Source organism: Rhinoraja longicauda, chromosome 9, assembly GCF_053455715.1.
Source record: "Rhinoraja longicauda isolate Sanriku21f chromosome 9, sRhiLon1.1, whole genome shotgun sequence".
Taxonomy (NCBI): domain Eukaryota; kingdom Metazoa; phylum Chordata; class Chondrichthyes; order Rajiformes; family Arhynchobatidae; genus Rhinoraja; species Rhinoraja longicauda.
Window position 1 is genome coordinate 21,804,120 of NC_135961.1, and position 26,440 is coordinate 21,830,559.

A 26,440-nucleotide genomic window follows, 5' to 3' on the forward strand; every position below is an offset into this window, starting at 1 on the left:
TTATAGGTGTGCAACAAGGAAGCTCTTTTATTAATTTTATTTCTGTAACAAAGTAGAAACTGCCAAATAGCTTTGCATAACAATCAGATCAGTAACAGAATTTTTGTACATAGCGAAAGTCATACTTTAGTTTGCAAGATGCAAGTCCAGATCACCTATTTTTAGGCTTGTCATTGAGCAAAGAATATTTACCAATGTCTCTGGAGAGCTGCTTACTTTTCAGGAGTAGAAGAAAATCATTAGCGTTGACCTAATCCATGCAGTAGGTTTTCCTCAAGGGTCTAGAATGAGGGGTTCTCAAACCCAGGATACTGTGTAAAGTCATGTACCACTGAGATTAGGAGACATTTCATGACTCAAAGGATGGTGTGGTCAACCTATAGAATTCTCTACCACAGAAGGCGCAGAGGGCAAGTTGCTGAATATATTTAGATTAAGAACATATTAAGAAGTAGCCACAAAAACATCAACATGAACATGGAGGATCAGCCATGATCATTGAATGATGTGGAGCATGCTCAACAGGCTGAATGGCCTAATCCTGCTCCTGTTTTCGGAGATGCTTCCTTGAGAATAGATGAAACAGCACAATTCAAACTTCTTTAAACTATCCATTTGGTGTGCCAACAATGGTATTTATAACTGTTCATTTCAGATCTGGAATCATTCCTCAGAAGCCATTGGTTACCATTTTTACTGCAAATAAATTTCAATTGTTAAATGGAAAGACTGCTAAAATAAGCACCACTCACGGCAAAATCATTGAAAGAAGGTTCCAATTGTTAGTAAATAGTTTGTTGCCCAATTTAAGAGCAATACTGCAAAATTTGTTTCAAAGCAAGTTGAGCTTTATTTTTTCAGAATTATTTTGTATGAACTTCATTCTAAACAGAGCAATGCATGTTAGTAGCAAGTGACCCTGTTTAGCTTTAAAACATAATAGCCTCTTTCAACACCACCATATTTGATAATGTTTAACAGATTGTTGGCTTATTTCTTAAATGAGCATATCTTTAAAATTGTGTTTGCCAGTCAAAGTACAAACATAAGGCGAAGGTCGATTTTATTACTTTACATCTTGCAGTAAATTATCTCTTCTTATAGAATTGCAGTTGGATTGGAGAGATTCACTGAAATGTATGATGTTGATAAGCAATAGCTAACATGTAAGGATCAACCGCAAACATTGTAAACATTTAGTTTCCGTTTCTGGTACAAAGAATTCCAACATGGTGGACAAGGGTCGTACTTGATCAAAAGTGGAAACATATAATGAATCATGGAGAGCAATTTGGAATTAGATTGGTAAGGATAAATGTATGTCCTTTATCTGAAGATTTTTAAAAACTGAAGATTTTATAATGGGGGCGAGGGAGGGGGGGAATGTGAGGACAATTAACAAATACTTTGGTTCTGCCATCATGGAAAGAGATACAGTGCCCTCCATAATGTTTGGGACAAAGACCCAGCATTTATTTATTTGCCTCTGTACTCTTCAATTTGAGATTTGTATTAGAAAAAATCACATGTGGTTAAAGTGCACATTGTCAGATTTTAATAAAGGCTATTTTTATACATTTTGGTTTCACCATGTAGAAATTACAGCAGTGTTTATACATCTCCCCCCCCCCCCCCCCCTTTCAGGGCACCATAATGTTTGGGACACAGCAGTGTAATGTAAATGAAAGTAGTCATGTTTAGTATTTTAAGAAAATAACTGCAGATGCTGGTACAAATCGAAGGTATTTATTCACAAAATACTGGAGTAACTCAGCCGGTCAGGCAGCATCTCGGGAGAGAAGGAATGGGTGACGTTTCGGGTCGAGACCCTTCTTCAGACTGATGTCGGGGGCGGGACAAAGGAAGGGTACAGGTGGAGACAAGAAGATAGAGGGAGATCTGGGAAGGAGGAGGGGAAGAGAGGGACAGAGGAACTATCTAAAGTTGGAGTAGTCGATGTTCATACCACTGGGCTGCAAGCTGCCCAGGCAAAATATGAAGTGCTGTTCCTCCAATTTCCAGTGGGCCTCACTATGGCACTGGAGGAGGCCCATGACAGAAAGGTCAGACTGGGAATGGGAGGGGGAGTTGAAGTGCTCGGCCACCGGAAGATCAGTTTGGTCAATGCGGACCGAGCGCAGGTGTTGAGCGAAGCGATTGCCGAGCCTGCGCTTGGTTTCGCTGATGTAAATAAGTTGACATCCAGAGCAGCGGATGCAATAGATAAGGTTGGAGGAGGTGCAGGTGAACCTTTGTCTCACCTGGAAAGACTGTTTGGGTCCTTGGATGGAGTTGAGGGGGGAGGTAAAGGGACAGGTGTTGCATCTCGTGCGGTTGCAGGGGAAAGTGCCCGGGGATGGGGTGGTTTGGGTAGGAAGAGACGAGTGGACCAGGGAGTTACGGAGGGAACGGTCTCTGCGGAACGCAGAGAGGGGAGGGGATGGGAAGATGTGGCCAGTGGTGGGGTCCCGTTGTAGGTGACGGAAATGTTGGCGGATGATTTGTTGGATCCGCTGGCTGGTGGGGTGGAAGGTGAGAACGAGGTGGATTCTGTCGTTGTTGCGAGTGGGGGGAGGGGGAGCAAGAGCGGAGCTGCGGGATGTAGAAGAGACCCTAGTGAGAGCCTCATCTATAATGGAAGAGGGGAAGCCCCGTTTCCTGAAGAATGAGGACATCTCTGACGCCCTAGTGTGAAACACCTCATCCCGGGCGCAGATGCGGCGTAGACGGAGGAATTGGGAGTAGGGGATAGACTTTTTGCAGGGGACCGGGTGGGAAGAAGAGTGTTTGAACTTGAGCAGATAGGATGTGTCTACACACTTCAGAATTCATTATGCTACTACCATCAGCAGTTGTATCATCAATGAAGATAAGTGAGCCAGTACCTTCAGCAGCCCTACATGCCCAGGCTATAACATTATGGTGCCCTGAAATGGGAGGACTCTGTATTAACATAGCTGTAATTTCTACATGGTGAAACTAAATTGTATAAAAATATCCTTTAATAAAATCTGACAATGTGCACTTTAACCACGTGTGACTTATTCTTTTATAAATCTCAAATTGCGGAGTATAGAGGCAAATAAATAAATGATGGGTCTTTGTCCCAAACATTATGGAGGGCACTTTAATTGCCCAGAAACTGTGTGGAAGCAAGAATCCAATGCAAAGGAGAAATTAAAATAAATAAGTAAATAGAATGGACTGGAGAAATTAATGGATTAAAGGCAAATGTATCCTGCATCTCGAAATACTGAAAATGTAGATATGGAAATGGTGGATGCCTTGGTTGTCATCTTCCAATATTCTGTAGTTTATGGGACTGTTCCTGCAGATTGGAGGATGGCAACTTTTTAGAAAATAAAAAATCACCGCTTTTTAGAAAAGAAAAAAATAAATGGAAAATTATGAACCAGTTAGCCAGACATCAGTTTTAGGGAATACGATAGATTATTTTAAGCGATGGCATAATAAGGCATTTCAAAAATATTGAGGGGATTAGACAAAAGTTAGAATGGATTTACGAAAGGGAATTTATTTTTATCAAACCAACTAGAGATTTTTGAGGATGTAAGTAGTAGAAAAGAAAAGGGAGAACCAACATGTTTGGATTTTCAAAAGGTAATTGATGAAGTTTCATGTAAGATGTTACGAAGAAACAGAAGGATAAATGGGTTTTTCTCTTGGTAACATGGATAAATGTGAAATTAGGCAGGCAAAACAGAAAATAAGGTCATTATTTCATTAGTAGATTAGGAAATATTGATGTATTGCCAACTTGTCTGTATAGCAAGCAGATAAGAAGGCAAAGGGTATGATGGCCATTGCAGGAGGTTTTGAATGCAGGAGCTCTGATGTCTAACTATTCTTGAACAGGGCCTTGGTCAGACCACTCCTGAAGTATCGCATGTAGGTTTGATCTTATTTAAGAAAGGAAATATTTGTACATAGAGCTAGTGCAATAAAGCTTACCAAAGTGATTCTGGGGATGGTGGGACTGTCATGTGAGAAGAGAATGGGTTCACATGACCTGCATTCACCAGCATTTAAAAAAAAACTTTGACCGGATTTCAATTAAATGTACAAGATTTTGACAAAGGTTTCAGGCTGAATGTAGAATCAAATTAACATTTCCATTTGTTTTTAAATCTCGTTTCACTCTGTTTATCCATTTTTTATATTGTTTTGGCATTTAGCTCTTCAAACCAAAGTTATGATCCAGCAGTGTAGAGATTGATCAGTGACCGAACTGCATAGGTCTTGGATCAATCTCTATCATTCCAAGATTTAAAATTAATAATTGACTTGGCCATCAACTGTCTGTGGAAGAGAATTCCAAACTTCTGTCAACCTTTACATATAAAATTGTTAAGCTGTCAATTTCCAGAAAATACAAGTCTAGTTAGCGTAATCTCTCCTTGTAATGTAGACCATACAGTCCAGGTATCATTCTGATAAGCATACCCTTAAACTTAATTTATCCTTCCAAGATGTAGCATCCAAAGTCTGAGATTTGACCGGAGCTTTTAGTAAATTACAAATTTGTAGACCCGAATCTATGCAGTGTTTAGAATTCTTGAAAGTGAAGTTTTGGAACTTCAAGATATTGTTTTCTAGCCACTTAAAACTTTTTTAAAACTTTGGCTATTGGGATGGGGGGGGGGGTGGTGGGGGGAATAATCACTAATTACTGATATAATTCCAAAGGTTAGGGCTATAATATTTTATCAGTTTTACAATTTGCTTACTCATTAAAGTCAATATATCCTTATCATACAATCTTTCATACTAGCATTTTCAGGAAGGTGACATATATCTTAATTACCTGGCCCTCTAAACTTTTAGGACTTTGGAAGTAATTCTTGTTATCTCATTGTAGAAAAGCAACTCCCTCTAATAATTACCAGGCCATGTCTAAGCAGAATTTTATTCACAAGCATTTTGTGTAAGGTCAATATGTGTATACATTCTTCAGTTTACATTTCGAAATGTAAAACACTCAAAAATACATGGCAGTTAAAATGAACCATGACTCCTGTAAGGTTCTGGTATCAAAAAGCTTCAAAGGAACAATCTTCACAACGTGAAGGAAGGAACTACAGAAGATAGACTCAAAAAGCTGGAGTAACTCCGCGTCACCTATTCATTTTCTCTTTACATTCTCTTTACATATTCCTTTACATTGTCCTCCTTCTCTTTTCCTTTTACATATTTAATTTGACACCTTTTTCTTTTTTGTTTAATCTTGGTCACAAGTGACTGGGGTGGAAATCTTTGCTCAAGAGATGCTGAATCCTTTTTTATCAAAATGACGGTTTCTTGGTTAAATTCATGGAGAAGCTAGTGAATTTGGGTAACATACAGCCTCATAATTCACTACTTCTCAGTGTCTTACACCTTTCTGGATAAATTCAAATTCACCAAATTCTGTATTATTCAAAGAAAAGGGCATGGAGGACAATGTGGGGAATATTGATAGGGCAGTTTGAGATCAAAAAGGTGGTGGTGTTGGGGCTCTTCAAGAGTATTGAAGCGGATAACTCCCCAAACCCTGGTAGGATTTGCCCCAGATTATTAAGGGAGGAGGTTGCAGGGAGGAGCCTTGACGAAGATCTATGTATCTTCTCCAGCTACAGGCCAGGTCCCGGAGGATCAGCGATCAGCCGAGATGTTGTTCCTTTGTGTAAGAGGGTAAGTTGAGATAATCCTGGAAATGATAGGCCAGTGGGCATCATGTCAGTGGTAGGGAAGCTATTGGAAAGGATTCTTTGGGATAGGATTTACTTCCATTGGGAGTAGAACAGGCTAATTAAGAACAGTCAGCATGGCCTTGTCTGTGGCAGGTCATGTCTCACTAACTTGATTGAGTTTCTAGACAAGGTGACATAGATGATTGATGAGGGGCAGTGGATATGTGAAGGCTTTGAAGAGGATACAGATGTGGTTTACCAGAATGCTACACATTGCTATTCTCATTGCTATTTTCCCCACAATATTTCTACTTATTTCCAAGTGCTGCCTCTTATATTTATCCTCATTGCACACATTGCTAACTGTTCATTAGAAATTGGACTGATCTTCTGTATTAGTGTACGTTCACAAGTATTCAATATTTACTGAGATCTCATGGCAGTGCATGTTTTGTACCAAATAAATCACTACTGTTCAGACATTTGTGCAGTACTAATTGACCTTTGTGAAGGATAGGTTATTATATTTACATTTAAGTTTGAGCACTTCATGATCAATTTCATAGCTGTTTAACTTACACAGGCCTCTTGGTGGATCATAAGCAGCTCAATATCTCTGATAATTCTATCATGATCCCCATCAATAATCATTAAATAATTTTCTCCTTGCGGTATTGCTCCTTTCAACTTTGACCCTTGTACAATGTCATTGTGCAGTTTGGTAATTAACAATCTTGCCATAAAATACTGTCAGGTGTGCCCATTACAAAAATTTAAAACAAAAAGCATGCTGTCTACACTGCCATCTGCTGATTCATTTCCTTCAACCACCAAACCATCTGTGAACTTGCTACATGCTTTCACTCCCTCTTGTTGGCTGGTATCAAATTATGTCACTATTGTGTTGTCTTTGAGTTTCCAAAGGTGTTCATACTTTAATCAATAATTCACAGAATAGGAAATGAAAAGATGCGAAGCATTTTTGTTTACTTAAATAAAATAGTAACTCGAGGGGGACTTGACCCCAGACACGTGTTGTTTGCCATCGTCAGCTTGGTACACATTGACTGAGGCCCGGCTCTTTATTTTGGTCAATACTGCCACAAGGCTGTGCTGTACCCCTGAAAGGATAGGATATGTTGAAAACTACACGAAATTGTGATGATCTGTGTAGTTTGAACTCTACAGCAAAAATGTGTTCCTTTTGTGGTAGTTCTCAGTCTGCAGTGCTTGGTTTTGAGAATTACTCAGATTTCTGTTTAATTATGGATTTAGTTATGACTCTAACCTTTCCATCATAAAGTCTGTAAACAAATTCACCTTCAATTCATTTTTCCTCTTAGTTAAAGTTACTCCTTAATCATGTGACCATTCCAAAGATCAGCCTCAACCTCTATATAAGCTGTTCCTTGCTAAAACCCAGGCTCCCACTGCTTCTTATCTCTGCTTTAGTGATGATTTGACTTTCACCATCAATGTGATTTTCTTTTTCAGCACAAAAAGAACTTCTAAGAAATCTGCACTCCTCCATCTTTGACTCCTTATGTATTCTCAATGGAATTTGCCAAACTCTGTTGTCTTGTGCTCAGCCATCTTACATTTACTTTCTATATGGGAGGAGGCAGTTTGGTGCATCAAGTCTTTGCTGACTTTCAGATCAATCCTCCTACTTCCCACCTATTTCTTTGTAGTCTACTCCTTCACGGGCCCATAAACACATTTTCCTACCACTCATTAATACTCGGTAATTTACATGGGCCGGTCAACCTACTAACCAGCACGCTTTTTGATGCAGGGTAAATCAACACTGTCACAGGGAAAATGCAAACTCCACACAGACAGCTGGGGCAGAACAGAAGCCTGGTTGCCTGAGGCAGGGGCAGCAGCAAACCAGTTGAACCAATCTCAGATATGCAGTCTTGTATTCTCTTCATAATTCTGCCTCGTATACTTCCTTTCTATCCGATGCAATACTATTTAACACCCATTTTTTGACAGGGCATCCTGGGCACTTCTCTTAACATCACCTCCGCTGGCTAAGTGTTGATTTTAACCTGATTATGCGTCTGTTAATTCTTTTTTTTTTTTTTTAATATTTTATTTTTGAAAAGCATATGTACAAATCGAAATAAGAAAAAACACATTTGTTACAAAGTTCTTACATAGCTTCAATTTTTAAATTTTTGAAGAGAGAAAGTAAAAATAAAAATATAAAACTATAAACTTGGGGAGAGAGAGAGTAAGAGGGTTTAAAAAAAAAAGGATCTAACAATAAAAATTAACGGGAGTAGATCCGGGAGACAAAAACCACAGCTGTACATCCAACCCCCAACTCAAGTTTCAACTTTTTATTTAAATTTTTTTTATTTTAGTCCTGTGCCAAACCCATTTACTTTTCTAAAAATTCAATAAATGGAGACCATATTTTTAAAAATAACTCAGATTTGTCGATTAAGGCAAACCTTATTTTTTCCAAATGCAGGGTCTCTGTCATTTCCATAGTCCACATTTTAATTGTGGGGGTTATTGGTTTTTTCCAAAATTTAAGTATTAGTTTTTTCGCAGTTATTAGACTGTAATCAAGAAAATGTACCTGACTTACTGTAAAATTTGTAGTATGTTCTGATATTCCTAATATAATTAATTTTGGGTCCATATCTAATTTTTTATTAATAACTTTAGAAACTATTTTAAAAATCTCCAACCAGAAGTTTTGCATTTTTATACAAGTTACGAAAATATGAGTTAAATTAGCTTCTTGAAATTGACATTTATCACACATAGGAGAGATACTAGGAAAAATCCTATTTAATTTCGTCTTCGAATAATGTAATCTATGTATTATTTTAAATTGTATTAAGGAATGTCTAGTATTCAATGAACATTGATGTATATGTTGTAAACTTTCATCCCATATATCTTGCATTATAAATTGATTCAATTCGTCCTCCCATGCTCGTCTATAAGATTCTGATGACGGAATGTCAATGTCAAGGAGAATATTGTAAATAAAAGATATTAATTTATTTGAGTTATAATGTCGATTCAGGCATACATCAAGTGTTTCTGGACCTCTAAACTTATATTCTTGCATGTGTGATTTTACATAATCTCTAAGTTGTAAATATCTAAAATAATTATTAACATGTAATCCGTACTTCTGCTGTAACTCCTGAAACGAAAGAAAAGTTCCCTTATGATAAAGATCTCCCACCCTTTTGATTCCATAACTTTTCCATTGAGCAAAGCCTCTATCTAAGACAGACGGTTTAAAAGAAGGATTATTCGCAATAGGAAGGAAAACAGATAATTTACTCAATTTTAACGTAAGCTTTAATTGTTTCCAGGTACGGATAACACTATGTATAATGGGATTACCTCCATATGTTTTTTTATTTAAATTTATTGGAGCTAAGAGGATCGCACCAATATCGAATGGTAAACAATCCTCTTTCTCCATCTTTAACCAATCCGATTGTTGATCAGAATCATCCAACCAGCAGGTTATATTTTTAATATTAACCGCCCAATAATAAAATAAAAAGTTAGGTAAAGCAATTCCTCCATTAATTTTAGACTTACATAAGTGTCTTTTATTTATTCTATGAGTCTTGTAGTCCCAAATAAAATTAGTAACAATTGAATCAATTTTTTTAAAAAACTTTTTTGGAAGGTAGATCGGAATTGCTTGAAATAAGTATAATAGCTGTGGAAGAAAGATCATCTTTATAGCATTACTACGACCAACTAATGATATAGGAAGTGTTTTCCAAAATTGGATATTTCTGTGTAATTTAGCAAGTAAAGGAGGAAAATTTGATTTAAATAAAGAAGTATATTTCCTAGTCACGTAAATTCCAAGATATTTAAACTTTTCATAGGCAATTTTAAAAGGAAATTGTTGAAGTATGGCCGGATTATGCTCCATTATTGGCATAATTTCACTTTTATACCAGTTAATTCTATAACCTGAAAATGAACCAAATTGAGTTATGAGATTTAATAAATTCGGAATGCTAATTTCTGGCTTTGTAATATATATTAATACATCATCCGCATATAAAGAAATTTTATTGGTTGTATGTTTAGTGTTGTAGCCATAAATATCTGAATTTGATCTAATACTCTCAGCAAGTGGTTCTATAATAAGGGCAAATAAAAGTGGTGATAGTGGACATCCTTGTCTACAACCCCTAGCTAAATGAAATTTAGATGACAGCATTTGATTAGTTAATATTCTAGCTGTTGGGGATGTATATAAAAGTTTCACCCATGCACAAAAATTTTCACCTAGTTGAAATTTTTCCATCACTGAGAAAAGATAGGGCCATTCTACTTGATCAAATGCTTTTTCAGCATCTAGCGAGATGATTGCTAAATCTTCATTTAATAGTCTATTTGAATAAATTATATTAAACAAGCGTCTCAAGTTGAAAAATGAATATCGTTTGGCTATAAAGCCTGATTGATCGGGGTGTATCAATTTGTCTATAACTAGACTTAATCTCTGAGCTAAGATTTTCGCTAATATCTTCTGATCAGTATTTAAAAGAGCTATCGCCCTATACGAACCAGGGTCTTCAGAATCCTTATCTTTTTTAGGAATGAGGATTATTGTTGATTCAGTCAGAGTTTGTGGCAATCTCTGTTGTTTAAAGGCGTGACTATATACAGTTTGCAAACGTGGAGAGATCAAACCACTGAATTTTTTATAAAATTCATTATTTAAGCCATCAGGGCCAGGAGTCTTCCCATTTTTCATGGATTTAATAGTCTCTTCAACGTCTTTCATAGTTATTTCTGCGCCCAGTAAATTTCTATCACTCACATTCAAACCAGGAAGGTTACATTCCTGCAAAAACTTTTGCATCTGCGCAGAAGTATCTGTTATTTTTGATGAATATAATGACTGATAAAATTGCAAAAATCTCTGATTAATATCCTTAGGTAGTTTAAGCAAATCTCCATTTTCTGATCTAATTTTATGAATTGTAGAATCATCTTCTAATTTACGGAGTTGACGTGCAAGCAATTTCTGTGGTTTATCTCCAAATTCAAAATGTTTTTGTTTAGTATATTGAAAAAGCCTTAAAATATGAGCTGAAAGGATATAATTTAACTTATATTTGAGAACTGCAATTTTATTATGTATTTCAATAGAGGGAGCGATGGCATTTGTTATGTCTAACTGTCTTATCTGACTTTCCAGGTCATTCTGTTCAGCTCGGTTCTTCTTGTTTTGAGACGCTTGAAAAGCAATAATACATCCTCTCACAAACGCTTTAAATGTTTCCCAAAGCAGGGACGCAGGTGTTTCAGGAAGGTCATTTGCGTTAAAAAAAATCTCAAATTGCGATTTAAGATAGTCATAACATGCTTTTTCATTTAAGATTTGCGGATTAAATCTCCAATTAGTCTGTTTCCCCGTTACTCCTTGGAGTTTTACCCTAAATGTTAAAGGGGCATGATCGGATATAATAATATTATGATATTTTGAATTATACGTATAAGGAATAAGTTTGGAGTCCACCAAGAAATAATCAATTCTTGAATAAGTTTTATGCACAGGTGAATAAAATGAATACTCTCGGCCTGAAGGATTATCAATCCTCCAAACATCTTTTATATTTGCATTATTTATGTAAGAGTTTAATAATTCACACGACTTGGATTTTGTTTTCCTTTGAGTTGAAGATCTATCCAAATAAGGATCTAATGTACAATTTAAATCTCCTCCAATTATCAAGTTATATTGTCCAAATTCTGGAATGGTATTAAATATTTTTAAAAAAAATAACGGATTATCAAAATTTGGTGCGTAGACATTCACCAATATCAATTTTGTAGAATATAGTTCTCCCACTAATATAACATATCTACCTTCAGTGTCGACTATAGAGGAAGTATTTATAAATGGTATACCCTTACGAATTAAAATAGCAACACCTCTTGATTTAAAGGGAAACGATGAGTGAAATACTTTATCAATCCATTTGCCTTTCAGTCTATTATGTGCTACATTTTTAAGATGAGTTTCCTGAAGGAACATTATATCTGCATCAATAGATTTTAAATGTGAAAGTACTTTACCTCTTTTAATTGGTTCATTAACACCCTTGACATTCCAACTACAAAATGTAATACCTTTAACCCCTGTTTTCCTAATAGAATCTTGCATCTTAACCGATAAATGGGCTATAATAAAGCAAATGGTCTGGCACCCGGACTACCACATTTTTCTTGAATGAGGGGTGGATGATCTTTTGTACAGCGTAAAGTGCCTCCCGGAAATATCTCCCAAAAGTATATAATTTCTGAAAAATGACATAATAAAAGTTAAATCTAAAAAAAAAATCAATATATAAAAGGTTAAAAGAGTGCAGGAAAAAAGAAGAGACAACTAAAACTACAACTACAATTAGTGCAGTTAGTGTTAGCCACCCTAAGGTGGCAAAAAATCTAAGGACTTCCGTAAGATGTAAAAAAAAATTAATACTAGCTCCGTTTTTTAACACAGTTATTTTTTTTTTTTTTTTCCCGTTTTAAAATATATATATTTTTAGAAGCAAGGGGAAATAAACAGGACAGGCCCAAAGGAATTTAATCCAAAATAGGCCAGTTTTCCCCCCTAGGGTGTATTAGTTAAATGTTAAAAGTAAAATTTACATGAGTCAAGTGTTACTTGAACTTCTTATTGGTAGTGATTAATAATATTTTTTTTTTAATAGTAGTTAATAAAGATTAATAGTCATATAGCTTATTCACTGGTCTTGGAACTTTAAATTATAACGCCTTATAGCCCAATCAGTTCTCTGCCAGTGATTACAGCCGTGGAGTGGTATTCATCCCTTCAGCGAGTTTTCAATCTCTCGGGCGAATTCGAATGCTTTATTGTAATCAGTATAAAAGGTTTCTGTCTGCTTGTAGGTGACTCGCAGTTTGGCCGGGTACAACATTCCGAATCTGAGCGATGGGATCTTCCTCAGAATTGATCTTGTCTCATTAAAAAGTGCTCTTTTCTTAACCACCTCAGCAGGACAATCTCTAAAAATACGGATATTGTAGCCTTGGAATGATAAGCCCCTGTTGACAGCGATTCTCGACAGAACATCCTCCAAGACGTGAGAGCAGTGTACCTCCAATATCAGACGCCCTGGGGGAGCGCCAGCAGCCGGCCGAGCCCTCAGCGCTCCGCGGGCTCGACCCAGCAAAGGTCCTGCGTCCAATTTCAAAACATCCCGTAGGAGTTCAGCAGCGAAACCACAGAGGCCTTCATCTTTCTCTCGGCCCTCTTCAACTCCAACAATCCCCAGGCTCTGACGTTTAGAGCGACCCTCTAAGTCAATGCATTTCTCGGTTACTTTCGCTAGTAGATCAGATAGGCGTTGAGTCTCCGTTAATACCCTTTTTGTTGTATCAGCGCTTGTCTCAGCTAGAACTTCCAACTCGCGTATAGCCTCGTCATGTTGATGTACCGTAGTAGTAATATGCTCCAACTTACTGGTAAAGTCGGAATCCAGCTTTTGTAGTTTAGAGTTTACTTCCACCATATGTTCGTTCATACTATCACATATTTCTTTCTTCACTGATGATAACTTCTCACTGATGATAGTTGATATTTCTCCCTTCAATCCTTTCAACGATATTAATTCATCTTTCATTTCCTGAAAATCATCCTTCATACTTGAAAGCTCCTCACCAACTATGGTTCGAAATTCCTCCAATCCAATTTTTTTAGGCTGTGGCTTTCGGGACTGTTTGGGAATTTCTTCTTGGGTCGGCACTGGAATTGAGGCTGAGGCTGAGGCTGAGGCTGATGCTTCCATCTGGCCTGATTCCTCTTCCGGCAGCCTGGCCTTGCCAGCTCGTTTTGCAGCAGTTTTTAACGGGGGAGTGCGACTTATCGACATATAAACGGTAGGAGTCACAGTCTAATAGCTTCACTCACCCTTCGTTGAAAGTTATCGGCAAATTTCAGTGGACCCGTCCCGTTCTTTCCCCTTTAAGATCGGATTTTCTTCGGAGCTAGTTGACGCGTGGCTTTATCAGAGCATAGCGCCACCGGAAGTCCCCCGCCACCGGAAGTCCCCCGTCTGTTAATTCTTGGGGCCAGCACATTCATACAATCATACAGAAAGCTCACCACGCCTTTATCCATGTGCTTATGTAAAGACCTCTTAAATGCTACTGTTGTATCTGTCTTCCCCCACATCCCTAGCAGTACATTCCAGGCAACCACCACCCTCTTTGTAAAAACAAAACTTGTCTCACACATCTCCTTTAAACACTGATCCTCTCACATTGAAGCTATGCCCTCTTTGACATTTCCACCCTACACCAAGTTAGAATTTCATTGTTCTGGTTCACGTCCAGTGCACGTAAGAAATAAGCACTGACTCTTTTGGGGAGATGATTTCCAACACCAATTAAATGCAAGTTAGCCATGTCTGCAAAATACGAGAACAAAATTTTGAAAGTAGGATCAATGTGGTTAAAATTGTGGTGAAAGACTGTTGTCATTTAAACTTCTAATTTGAATGCATTTTCATAAATGTAAATAAAGGTTCATGTGTATTGCAACACCTTTTTCTAGATGTAGACAATATTGCCGATGTCTACCTTGAGGGGAAGGACCAGCTGGGTGGATGGTTTCAGTCCTCTCTGCTCACCAGCGTGGCAATGAAAAAACAGGTTCCATTTAGGTCAGTATCGCACAGCTATCGATTGCCAGAAAAAGTACATTTATTTTCCCTATTAAGTTGAAATGTTTTTTAATGTTATTTCTTTTCATCGATGCTGTTGTCTTGATCTTGTCATTTGGTAATTTTATCTATTTAGCCATACCTAAATATACTCCCACCATGAATTCTAGAAATAAGCGAAGTAAAAAAACGCAGATGCTGGGAATCTGAACTACAGAACTACAGAAATACATGGAACATAGAAAATAGGTGCAGGAGTAGGCCATTTGGCCTTTCAAACCAGCACCGTCATTCAATATGATCATGGCTGATCATCCAAAATCAGTACCCCATTCCTGCTTTCTCCCCATATCCCTTGATCCCCTTAGCCCTGAGCTATATCTAACCCTCTCTTGAAAACATCCATTGAATTGGCCTCCACTGCCTTCTGTGACAGAGAATTCCACAGATTCACAACTCTAGGTGAAAAAGGTTTTCCTCATCTCAGTCCTAAATGGCCTACCTCTTATTCTTAAACTGTGGCCTCTCCTGGTTCTGGACTTCCCCATCATCGGGGACATTTTTCTTGCATCTACCTTGTCCAATCCTTATTTCTATAAGATCCCCTCTCAACCTAAATTCCAGTGAATATAAGATCCATTCTTTCATCATATTTCACCATCCCGGGAATTAACCTGGTGAACCTACGCTGCACTCCCTCAATAGCAGGAATACGCTGCACTACCTCAACAGCAAGAATATTACTATCGCAATAGCAATACCCAGTAGGTCGGGGAGCATCTCTGGAGAGAGAAACAGTTAATGTTCCAGGATGATGACGTTACTGGAGTTAACGGCTAATTCTCTCTAACAGTTGATTATTTCTCAGATGCTTCTTGATCTTATGTTTTTGTTTAGAAAGAAGACTATTTCCTTTGATAATATTCTAAAGCCCCAAGGCAGATGATAATTATTACTTCCTGTTGTTTACCTAAAGATATCTTAGTAGAGTAAATGCAAGTGGCAAGCACAAAGGCGACATTGGCGCAGCAGTAGAGTTGCTGCCTTACAGCGCCAGAGCTCCGGGTTCGATCCTGACCACAGGTGCTGTCTATACGGAGTTTGTACATTCTCCCCGTGACCTGCGTAGGTTTTCTCTGGGATCGCCGGTTTTCTCTCGTTCTCCAAAGCAATACAGATTTATAGGCTAATTGGCTTGATATAATTGTGAATTGTCCTTAGTGTGTGTAGGATAGTGTAATTGTGCGGGGATCACTGGTCTGCACGGACACGGTGGGCCGAAGGACCTGTTTCCGCGCTGCATCTCTAAACTAAACTAAATTAAAGTGTTTGTTTTGAAAAGTAATGTTCTCCTATTCCATTAATCCAGCTTTGTTGATTTTTTTTGCTTCTGTAGTATAAATTGTTCATTTTAATTTCATATGCTGTGGCTGAAATTCAAACTATGATCACTGGTATTATTAGAGCTCCAGTTTTTCTTTGTGTCCTGCACCTGCTCCACACGTCTTCTTTCAGGCCATAACACAATGGCCAGACTGGTCCAGGCGAGTCATTATTCCTCCTTGCGGGCTACCAGCAGGTCTGTAACTGTTGGAGGCTGCATGTCCTTTGTTAGTAGACTCCCTCAGTCAACATTTATCACGTTTTTGGATGTTATAGTTGTTCCCTGCACAGAAGGACTATTCAGTCAATTTTTAAACTGAAAACACCAACAGATTGAAATCCAAATGGCAGGGGTGAGCTACAAATTCCCGATAAAAAAATTCTGTTGCCCACAGCTGGTTCAGGTATACAGTTTCATACATATTTAATGGATTTCTTAGGTCTTTACAAACTTGATTGCAAATTGTGGAACAAATATAAAGGAATATTTACTTATTTTTTTATTGTTAGAAAACTGATTGTTCATGGATTTACCCTCAATGAAACTGGTGAAAAGATGTCCAAATCTCTGGGAAATGTGGTGGATCCTGATATTGTTATTAATGGAGGGCGGGTAAGCTGATCTATGACTTCCTATTTTTTTAAGAAAAGTAACACATTTAAAAAAAATCTTATTTATACAATGTTCAATTCAGTCGTAGAGGTGAATAGAATACCTGAATTTATATGTACGAAAATGTCGTTGTATGGCTGCAATGGATTTTATAATTAGCCTTGGTCACTTGGTATTATCTTTCTTCAGTAGCAAGGTAACATAGAACAGTACAGCGTAGGAACAAGTCCTAAGACCCACATAGGAACATGATACCAATTTAAAATAATCCCTTCTATCTGCATGCAGTCTATATTCTTCCCTATCTGCTCATGTGCCTGTCTAAATGTCACTCAAATGTTGCTGATGCATCTGATTCCATCAGTTTGCTCTGCAGAGCGTTCCAGGCACTTACCACTTCAGAGCCTCAACATCCTTACTATAATGTGGCAACAAGAACTGCATGCAATGTTCCAAGTGTGACCTATACAAAGTTTTATACAGCTGCACAGGACTTGCCAACTGCTTTATTTGATGGCTCAACCTAGAAAGCAAGGATGCCAAATGCCTTCTTTACCACTCTTTCTCCTTGTTTTGCCATTATTAGAGGGTTATGGATTTGCATCCCAAGATTAGTGATATATTTTATAGTCATAGTTAATGTAGCACAGAAACAGATTCTTCAGTCCAACTCGTTCATGCCAACCAAGTTGCCTATTTGACCAGCATTTGACCCAAATCCCACTAACCCTTACCTATCCATATACCTACCCTAATATATTTTAAATGTTATTGTTGTACCCACCTCTACCACATAACCACCATCCTTCGTGGGGGGGAAAGTTGTTCCTCTGGTCCCCTTTAAACCTTTCCCCTCTCATCTTTAATCTAGTGTTAGATCCCCTAAACTTGGGGGAAAAAGACTGACCATTCACCATTGGCCAATGTATAGTGTAACATGACGTACAAATTCTTGTATGCAATGGCCTTCCTGATGAAGGGAAGTGTGCCAAACATCGACTTCATCACGCTGTCTAGCTGTGCTGCCACCTTCAAGGAACTATGTACTTGTACCCCCATGCCTCTCTGTTCTACAACCTTCCCCAGGACTCTGCCATTTATGTGCAAGTTGTGGGCTAACTTCCCAAAATGCAATATTTCACACTTGTCCTGGTTTGATTCCATCTGCCTTTAAGAAACTGTACTTTCCAAGTAGGAAAAAAAACCTGCAGATGCTGGTATAAATCGAAGGTAGACACAAATGCTGGAGTAACTCAGCGTGTCAGACAGCATCTCGGGAGAAGGAATGGTTGATGTTTCGGGTCGAGACCCTTCTTCAGAGGGTCTCGACCTGAAACGTGTCACCCATCCCTTCTCTCCCGAGATGCTGCCTGACCTGCTGAGTTACTCCAGCATTTTGTGTCTACCTATGTACTTTCCCAGTTGATCTGAATCCTGTTATGGCTTTAGACAACCTTCTTCAATGTTCACAATGCCACCAATTTTAGTATCATCTGCAAACTATGTCAGCTGTGTTCTCATCCAAAGCATTAATATAGATGAACATAGTGGACCCAACATCAATCGTTGGACACACTGCTGCTCACAGACTATCAATCTAAACAATAACCCTCAATTTCCACACGGCCTCCTTTAATAAAGGGATTTTTTAATTCAAGTAGCTAACTTACCCTAAATCCCATCCAACCTGACAACCCAAACTAGCCTATCAATGTGGGACATTGTCAAAGGCCTTGGTAAAGTCCATGTGGACACCCTGCCCTTGCCAATCCTTTTGGTCACCACTTCAAAAACACCTATAAATTTGCTTTTGTCACATGCAACATTTTCATGGTACTTTATAACTGTTACATATGCTAGGCTGTAAAGTGCTTAAGTGTTAGCAGTATTAAATTTAAATGTTTATTTTCTTTTATTATAGGATCAAAACCAAGACCCACCCTACGGAGCAGATATCCTTCGCTGGTGGGTGGCAGAATCCAATGTCTTTACCGAAGTGTTAATTGGACAAAATATATTGCAAGCAGCGAGAGATGATGTCTTTAAGGTGAGAATCTCAAAGAAATAAATTTGCTATTTTCCAGTTAGTAATATCTGCCGATGAATGCAGATCTGATTTATTAATAAACATTTTATTGCTTGATATTGTTGAGAGTCCTTTGTATACAATCACTGTGTGGTCTGTTGCCAGACCATGCTCAGTGGTACTATAGCTTGAAGCATTACGAGTTGTGCCTTGGAGCATTGGAAAAACTTAACAAATGCAGCAGAGGAAGAAGGGTTTCGACCCGAAACATCGCCCATTCCTTCGCTCCAGAGATGCTGCCTGTCCTGCTGAGTTACTCCAGCTTTTTGTGTCTAACTTCAGCAGAGGTTTCTTGTTTCTGGTCAATTACCCTTCATAAGAAGTGGAAAAATGAGAAGATAACCATGTTTTAAGTTGCAGTGAAGGGAGGGAACAGAGGGAATGTCTGAGCGAATTTTGACTAAAGTTGTCAAGTTAACAATTACCTTTTAAAATAAAAGGCAATTAAAACAAAATGATACAGAAGCAATTTGAAGCAGAGGCATTCAGTCATTGGTGGAATAAAATGGTTGTTTCATCTGAAATTGTTAAACCTATTACAGTAAAACTCTGATAGTCCTGTATATTCAGTACTTTGTTGGACTGCACTACCAGATTTTCTAAATGAGATCAGTCTGAGGAAGGGTCCTGACTCGAAACATCATTTGCCCATTCCCTCCAGAGATACTGCCTGACCCAGAGTTTGAGCCAGCATAGAAACATAGAAAATAGGTGCAGGAGGCTATTTGGCCCTTCGAGCCAGCACCGCCATTCATTGTGATCATGGCTGATCATCCACAATCAGTAACCTGTGCCTGCCTTCTCCCCATATCCCCTGATTCCACTAGCCCCTAGAGCGCTATCTAATTATCTGTTAAATTCATCCAGTGAATTAGCCTCCACTGCCTTCTGTGGCAGAGAATTCCACAAATTCACAACTCTGGGTGAAAAGGTTTCTTCTCACCTCAGTTTTAAATGACCTTTTTTTTCCTGCATCTAGCTTGTCCAGTCCTTTTATAATTTTATACGACTCTATAAGATCCCCTCTCATCCTTCTAAACCCAATTGTGGCTGTTCATTAAATAATATTCTGAACAAATTAATATGCTTCGCTAAATGAACAAGTGGCATTGCTTACATTGCTTAAACCAAAACATTAAAAATAAAGCAAATGATGGGTTTTCAGAAAACTTTCATTTCAACTAATTAATAATCTAGGAACAAGCTCAGCATTAACCGAGAATCATTTTTTTTAAATTGCATTAATAAAAGGAATTCCTCACGTGTAACTAATAAAGCAGTGTTAGTTGTGAAATTACATAAATGCACAAAAGAAAGAAAATGTAAGTATAGTGAGAAAACAGTGAACTAATGGAATTGGATAACATCTGAACCAGGAACTGAGATGTAAATGGCATGCTATACTTTAATGGGCTTCTTGGGATTTTGCCATTTCCTTCCACTGTGGAAGAAAAGCGTCTTAATGTTCTGGTGTATGGTGTTAATCAACTACCCCACATTCATTTTAATGGGTTGTTGTATTAGGAACTGGTGTGAGCAGCATGCTTGGGAAGAGATCTCATCTCGGTCTGATATAAAATTGTGCTCGTTACTTCCTGGCATTTTTTAAGTTACTTTCACATGTTCAAGAGCACATCAAGAAGAAAGATTTACCCTGTGAGGAATGATACAAAATCAAAATATTGCTGGAAATGAAAAATAAAAACTAGATGCTAGAAACAATACAACAGGCCATGTAGTATTTTCAAATAGAAAATATTTAATGTTTTGCATCAATATTCACTCAATGGATACTTTGTGGTCTGTTGACTTTCCAGCATTTCTATTGTTACTCACCTTTAGCAGTTAAGCGGTTAATATTTTTGAAAATAAAATAAATGTGTGTTTTTAATTAAACACAAATGCATTGGTAGTAAAGACTAATGGAATATGCAGTTTGTTTGAAGTGTTTGAGGGGATTAATCAAAGTTTGGAAACACTACTTGAGCCACTATTGCTTGAACATAGTGAACTGTCATTTATATTGCATTGTGAATCAGAAAATGTGCTGCTCCTAGACATCTATTTTGAAGTTGCAGTGATTTTGGATCTGTTATATTTAAATTGAGATTGGTGTGAAACCTGATATCCCATGAGCAGATTAAAATTCTTGGCTTGCAGCAAAGATTTGCTTTCATAATAATAAATTTAGGACATTGCTAAGAAATGTAATTAATTTGGCTGGTTTTCTCTTTCAGTTGCGGAATACGCTACGATTTATGTTGGGGAACCTTTATAATTTCAATCCTGAGATTGATAGAGTTTCAAATGAACAAATGCTCTTAGTGGATCAGTATATGCTTCATCTCCTTCAAGATTATGGCATCAAGGTAATGGCATTGGAATATTTATCATTAAATAATTGAACAACGTTTGTCAGACCTTAATTTCTTAAGCAGAAATGTACTAATGTAAAATGTTTTAAACAATTTCTCACGCATCTTTAAAAATTGGCAGTGAGTCATTACAAATCATGGTGATGATATTTGTAAAATAACGATTATACTTTCCTCGTACCAAAATTGGAATTAAATCAATCTGATAAAACCTATGTTTGGGAACAGGTTAAAACTGCTGGTGTCAGGCATTTGTAATGTGAGAATCATTGATTTAATTGTTAACAGCCTGACTCCACTGTCAAGGACAGCCCAACAGAAATCCTGGTTGTGGCAGCAAATTGACCCAGCAGTGATTTTGAAATACATCTGTATTTTGTGTGCCAACATCAAGTGCATACCAACTTTTCTTTCTTGATCCAGATACATGTGCTTGAGAGAAAACAATTGGACTAGATTCTAATTAAGCCACATGACCTAAAGTTATAGGACCTTTAATGAGCAAAAGTGTGTAAAGGTCTGTAAAGTTAAATAAAAAACAAAATAACTTAACAGACCATGTCATATTTGTCAGTAGCAAAATTCACTTTACATTCCAGCTTTAATTTACTGTTTTTTCTACTTAGCGAGAAGTAGTTTTGCAACAGTTTTGACTATGTAATTAATTTTAAAATCTTTTTCAGGTTACAGCAGCTTACTCAGAATATGATTTTGGAAAGGTTATTCGCCTTATGCTAGCATTTATTAACAGAGAACTTTCAAACTTCTACTTCAGTATCATCAAAGATCGGTTTGTATAATATTTGCAATTGGAATATATATGCATTCATTTGTCAATTTGCCCAAAAATACATTGTTAAATTAATATTATATGCATCTCTGACTCAGACTGAACAATGTGGACAAATTAATGTGTTATTGCAGATTCAGCAAATGTTGTACTTCAAATAAAATTATTTTCAGTTATTAACCGTACCACAAAGACTCACAGTCTGGGCAGCATTTGGGGTTATTGTTGAAATGGTACTATTCATGAGCAATGATGCTCTCAATGGCTTTAGAGGAATGAATTCCAGGATACTAAACCTGGCAAAATGACGTGTCCATTTCAGTATAATGTATGAATTTTCAGCCAACCTTCCTTGGCACTGAATTTGCATGTGATGGAGTCGTACCAGATACCTTATTCCAGTGCATCACTGGTATATATTGAGTCTAATATTAAGGGTACCAATCAAGCTGCTTTGTCTGGGATGGTTGGGCTTAAGTGTTCTTGGATCACACTCTTGACTTGAACCATTAAAATAACCATGAGGTGGGCAACTCAATACAGAGTACTAAAGTACAAGCTTAGTGTCTAGTTACTAATGACCTCTGAAACATTAAGAAACTGCAGCGTGGACAGTGAAAGTCAGGGAAGATGGCTGGGCTTTCTCTTGTTCAATACTGGTATTCAAGTTACCTGTCAGTCTTTCCCAGAGCTTTGGTAGTAAGGGCCTGGCATAAGCTATTTAGATAATAGAAGTTATGAGCAGAGCTGATACTGAATTTTGTATGCCGACTGGAGATAGCTTTTTAAGTAATTTCATTCAAATTGCAGATTGTACTGTGAAGATGAAAAACATCCCAAGCGTCGATCATGTCAGACAGTTTTAGATGAAGCATTAGATGTAATCACACGTTCTGTAGCTCCAATTCTGCCTCATCTTGCAGAGGAAATATTTCAACATCAATCAAACACAAATGGTAAAACACTCTTTCATACTATGAAATCAATTTTGTTTTACACCGAGTAAAGATTTGAAATTTGAGAGTAAAAGATTTGAGGTTCCTAATACTTAGAATGCCTACATAAATTGACATGCCTTCATAATTATCTCTTAGAGCACTCGAGTGTGTTTCACACTGGCTGGATAAAGACCAGTTCTGTTTGGAAGAAGCCAGGCATAGTGGAAGCTATCGAAGGTGCTTGTGCAATAAGAGATAGCTTCTTGAGCTCTATCCCTGGAAAAAATACATCCGAATATGATGTGACCATTATCATTCAACCCAGTCTACTGCTGGAATTGATGGAGGTAATTTAATCCCAATTTTGAAAATCTTGTGATTGTATATATTTTTTAAATAGCTTTTTAAAATTAAATTATAAAAAAATAGATGCTGTCAATTTTGAATTGGGAAGTTTCATTCGTAATGACATAGTACAGGTGGTTTCTCATATTTCAAGGCAAGTATGTGGACATTGTGCCGTTCCATCCTGTTCCACACAACTATGATGCCTTTGGAAGATTTTAAACCCCATTCAAAACTGCACTGTTCTTAAGCATTCAGATTGTTGTATTGTACCTCTTGAATAGGGGGTGGGGAGGGGGAAGTGTATACTGTTGTGTTGTTTGTAAATGATACAGCAATAATAGAAACACTGTATGTGGTGTAACATGGTCACAGGTCAGGCATAGATTTTAATCTGTTTCTCTGACAAGAGAGCTCTTGCTTCACTGTCTGGCACCAAACAGTTTACCTGTTTCTTATTTCCCCAGCAATTACAGAATGATCAAGAATCCAGTACTTCAGAACTGAATGAATTAATGATGACATCACACACAAGACTACTAACAAGTGTTCCTCGTGACCTGCCTGCTGATACAGATCTAATTGAAGGAAAGTTTATAATCAATTTGGAAGGTAAACTAGTTTAATATTGTCACTATTTTCTGTAATAGACCATTATTTCAGAAGCATAAATTTTTCTTCAGTATTATTATATACAATTGAAAAATGTTGCTTATAATTAATAATTGGAAAGGTTAGATGGGGTTTAGTGGGAATGTAAAGATAATTGTAAAGAATATAAAGATATCCAACTAATTATTATTGGGACAAAAATACAAATTAAAAATAAGCTGCAATTTTACCTTCCAAAAGATCCTTTTTGTGTATTAGTCATCCAACTAATTGGTATCCAACTAATTCATACCATTAGAGATTGCTATAGAGGGTATTCTCAACTAGACATTTCCTATTAATTAATATTAAAGTAATATAATTTAGAAACATAAGCATAGTTGGTTCTGTATTATAGTTCAAATTTCATCTTTGGCTTTGTTTAAAATAGTTTTAAGGGGAATAATTTGGGGTTTTCGTCACAACTATGCTAACATCTTACTCAGATTGTATTTGAAATTATATTGGGCTGTAATATTGATATTTGTGTACTGGTGTGGGATCACGTTGAAGGTAGCGGAAATGTTGGAGAATGAGTTGGATGCAGAGGCTTGGGGAAAGGTGAGGGCCGGGGAAAGGTGAGGGCCAGGGAACTATCCTCCCGTCTGGGGGAAGGGGGAGCAAGAACAGAACTGTGGGTCACGGAGATACAGGTGAGGGCTCCATCCACAACAGCAGGAGGAGAAGCCATGTTTACTGAAGGAAGAGGATATCTTGAATGGCTTCATCATGTGAACAGGTGCAGCGGACACAGAACTTGAGAGTAGGAAATGATGACATTGCAACAGGCAGGATGGGAGGAGGCATATTCAGGGTATATTTTTATGTGATGTTTCCACTTTACACTGAAAACCTAATTATTCCTAATTGCTTGACAGGTGGCGATATTATTGAAGAATCACGATATGTAGTAATTGTTCAACAAGCTGCCAAAGAAAAATGTCCTCGCTGTAAAAAATATACATCAGATAAGGCACTAAATCTCTGCCCTCGTTGTTTGGAAGTCATTGCAGGGAAGTGGAGCACATAATTTATATACTCGGAAAGGACTATTTCTAAGTACTGGAAGAAATGGGCTACTACATAATCTACAGCTATCTTTCCGAGGAAGTCCTTATCTTCAGATATGCACCCTCTCCCCACCCTGCAATCTTTGAAAGTGAACCTGTAAACAACTTTGTTTGGAAATTTTGAATTCAAAAGTCTTCAAAATGAATATAAAAATCTTTGTGCTCCATGAGTATTATTGGTCAGCATAGCAAGTATACAAAGCTGAACATATTCGATTGGGAGTAGAAACTTTGATTTCTCAGATAGTTATGTAATATGCCTGTTGGTTTGAAATTTGATTATACTTCACAGTTCTAAGCAAACGTCTTTGTCGACTGTTGTACAATGAAGAATAATCCATGTGAGTAGGTAATCAAATTTCCTGTTTCAATTGTAATATCAGATGAGATAAAGTTTATGATATTTTTGCTTTTTTAAAGTAACCTGCTCAAAGCTTATAATCATGGCAGAAAACTAAAGTTGAAACAAAAGTATACCAAGTCATCCACAAATGAAATTTAATAGGGTTACGGTAATGTTTCTATTGTTCTTGTCATGCTGCTGCTTGATAAGGATAAGTTGAGCGTCAATTAAAAGTAACCAGTGTTTTTTGAACTGAAGAAACATGACTTTTTTTTTTAAAGGAATTAATGTTTAAACAGCAATTTTAATAAGCTGACTAGAAACCTGTTTAAGGTTGGTTTAGTTTGATCCTAAATAGGTTGGCTATAGCCCAGCCTTTGGTTATTTGTGGGTTCCCCCTTTGGTGGAATGCATTCTAAATTAATTTTTGTACAAATGGGTTGTGTAGTTTGTTTGGAAAATATACTAAATCATATGCAAATAGCCATGATTCCGCAAACTCATCTTCTGATATTTTGGTAATTGAAATGTGGAACAATGATGGGTGTTAACTGATCAAGGAAATTGAAATTTACCAATTGATTAATTCTCGGAAAGCCTGACAGATTTGTCAGAACTAGGGTCAAACATTATACATTTTTCATTGGTTCCACTTTCAGAAAATGAATTCGTATTTCCAAAGGGAATTCGTAATTTTATTTCGATGACTTTACCATGCAACTTTTCCAAAACAGCTAAATTACAATTTTTAATTTGTTAGTTAGTGTTAATATCCTCTGCTTTAACTGTTTGGCAAAGTGAAATCACTGCTTGGGGTCTATCATCATTTAGTTTCTTGACAATTATGTGCATTACCATTCAATCTTTTCAAGTGAGAACCAACTCGATTTTCACAATACTTCTTTACATGCAATATACCCATCCGGATCACAACTTTATTATTGAAATAAATGCTGTTTTAAAGAAAACTTGCAGCATTGAATCGTCCTGCACATAAACTCCACAGTTCTAATACAAGTTGTTTACACTAAATTAGCCTTAATTTCAGACATAATTTGTAATATATTTTGAAAGAGAATTGCAAAGTAGGGTGTTGCATATTGGTAATCAATGCATATAGACTCGGCTTTGAATTCACTAATTTTAGCTCACTTGCCTTTTCAGACCTTCAACCTGTACCATTAGCTCTGTTTTTCTCACTACTGGATCTGTTGAGTATTTCCAGCAACTGCACTATTCTGTGTCTCACCATCATCCTCAGAAGATCACCACCCCTACTCATTCTCTAACATAAAACAATATCAATCTGAAGCATTAATCTACTCTCATCACAGCTATTGAGCCCAGCATGCAGCATTTTTTCATTTATCAGTTAATCAAGTTATACTGGTTAAATTAACAACCACGATTTTAAGTAGATGTAAATCAACCCAATTCATCAAGTTTTCCCTCAC

The 26,440-nt window shown here is 37.2% G+C and overlaps 1 protein-coding gene across 1 annotated transcript in view; it reads left to right on the forward strand.

Moving 5' to 3' along the window:
• iars2 (isoleucyl-tRNA synthetase 2, mitochondrial) overlaps window positions 1-26,076 on the forward strand; it is a 60,914-nt gene extending 34,838 nt beyond the window's left edge. Inside the window, exons 15-23 of the mRNA XM_078404928.1 lie at window positions 14,284-14,392; window positions 16,286-16,388; window positions 18,310-18,435; window positions 20,712-20,843; window positions 21,533-21,639; window positions 22,450-22,595; window positions 22,734-22,924; window positions 23,390-23,534; window positions 24,452-26,076. Of these exons, the coding sequence (XP_078261054.1) occupies window positions 14,284-14,392; window positions 16,286-16,388; window positions 18,310-18,435; window positions 20,712-20,843; window positions 21,533-21,639; window positions 22,450-22,595; window positions 22,734-22,924; window positions 23,390-23,534; window positions 24,452-24,603 (1,211 nt within the window). The 3' untranslated portion in view covers window positions 24,604-26,076. The remainder of the gene's footprint in view (window positions 1-14,283; window positions 14,393-16,285; window positions 16,389-18,309; window positions 18,436-20,711; window positions 20,844-21,532; window positions 21,640-22,449; window positions 22,596-22,733; window positions 22,925-23,389; window positions 23,535-24,451) is intronic.
• The last annotated feature ends 364 nt before the right edge of the window (window positions 26,077-26,440 follow it).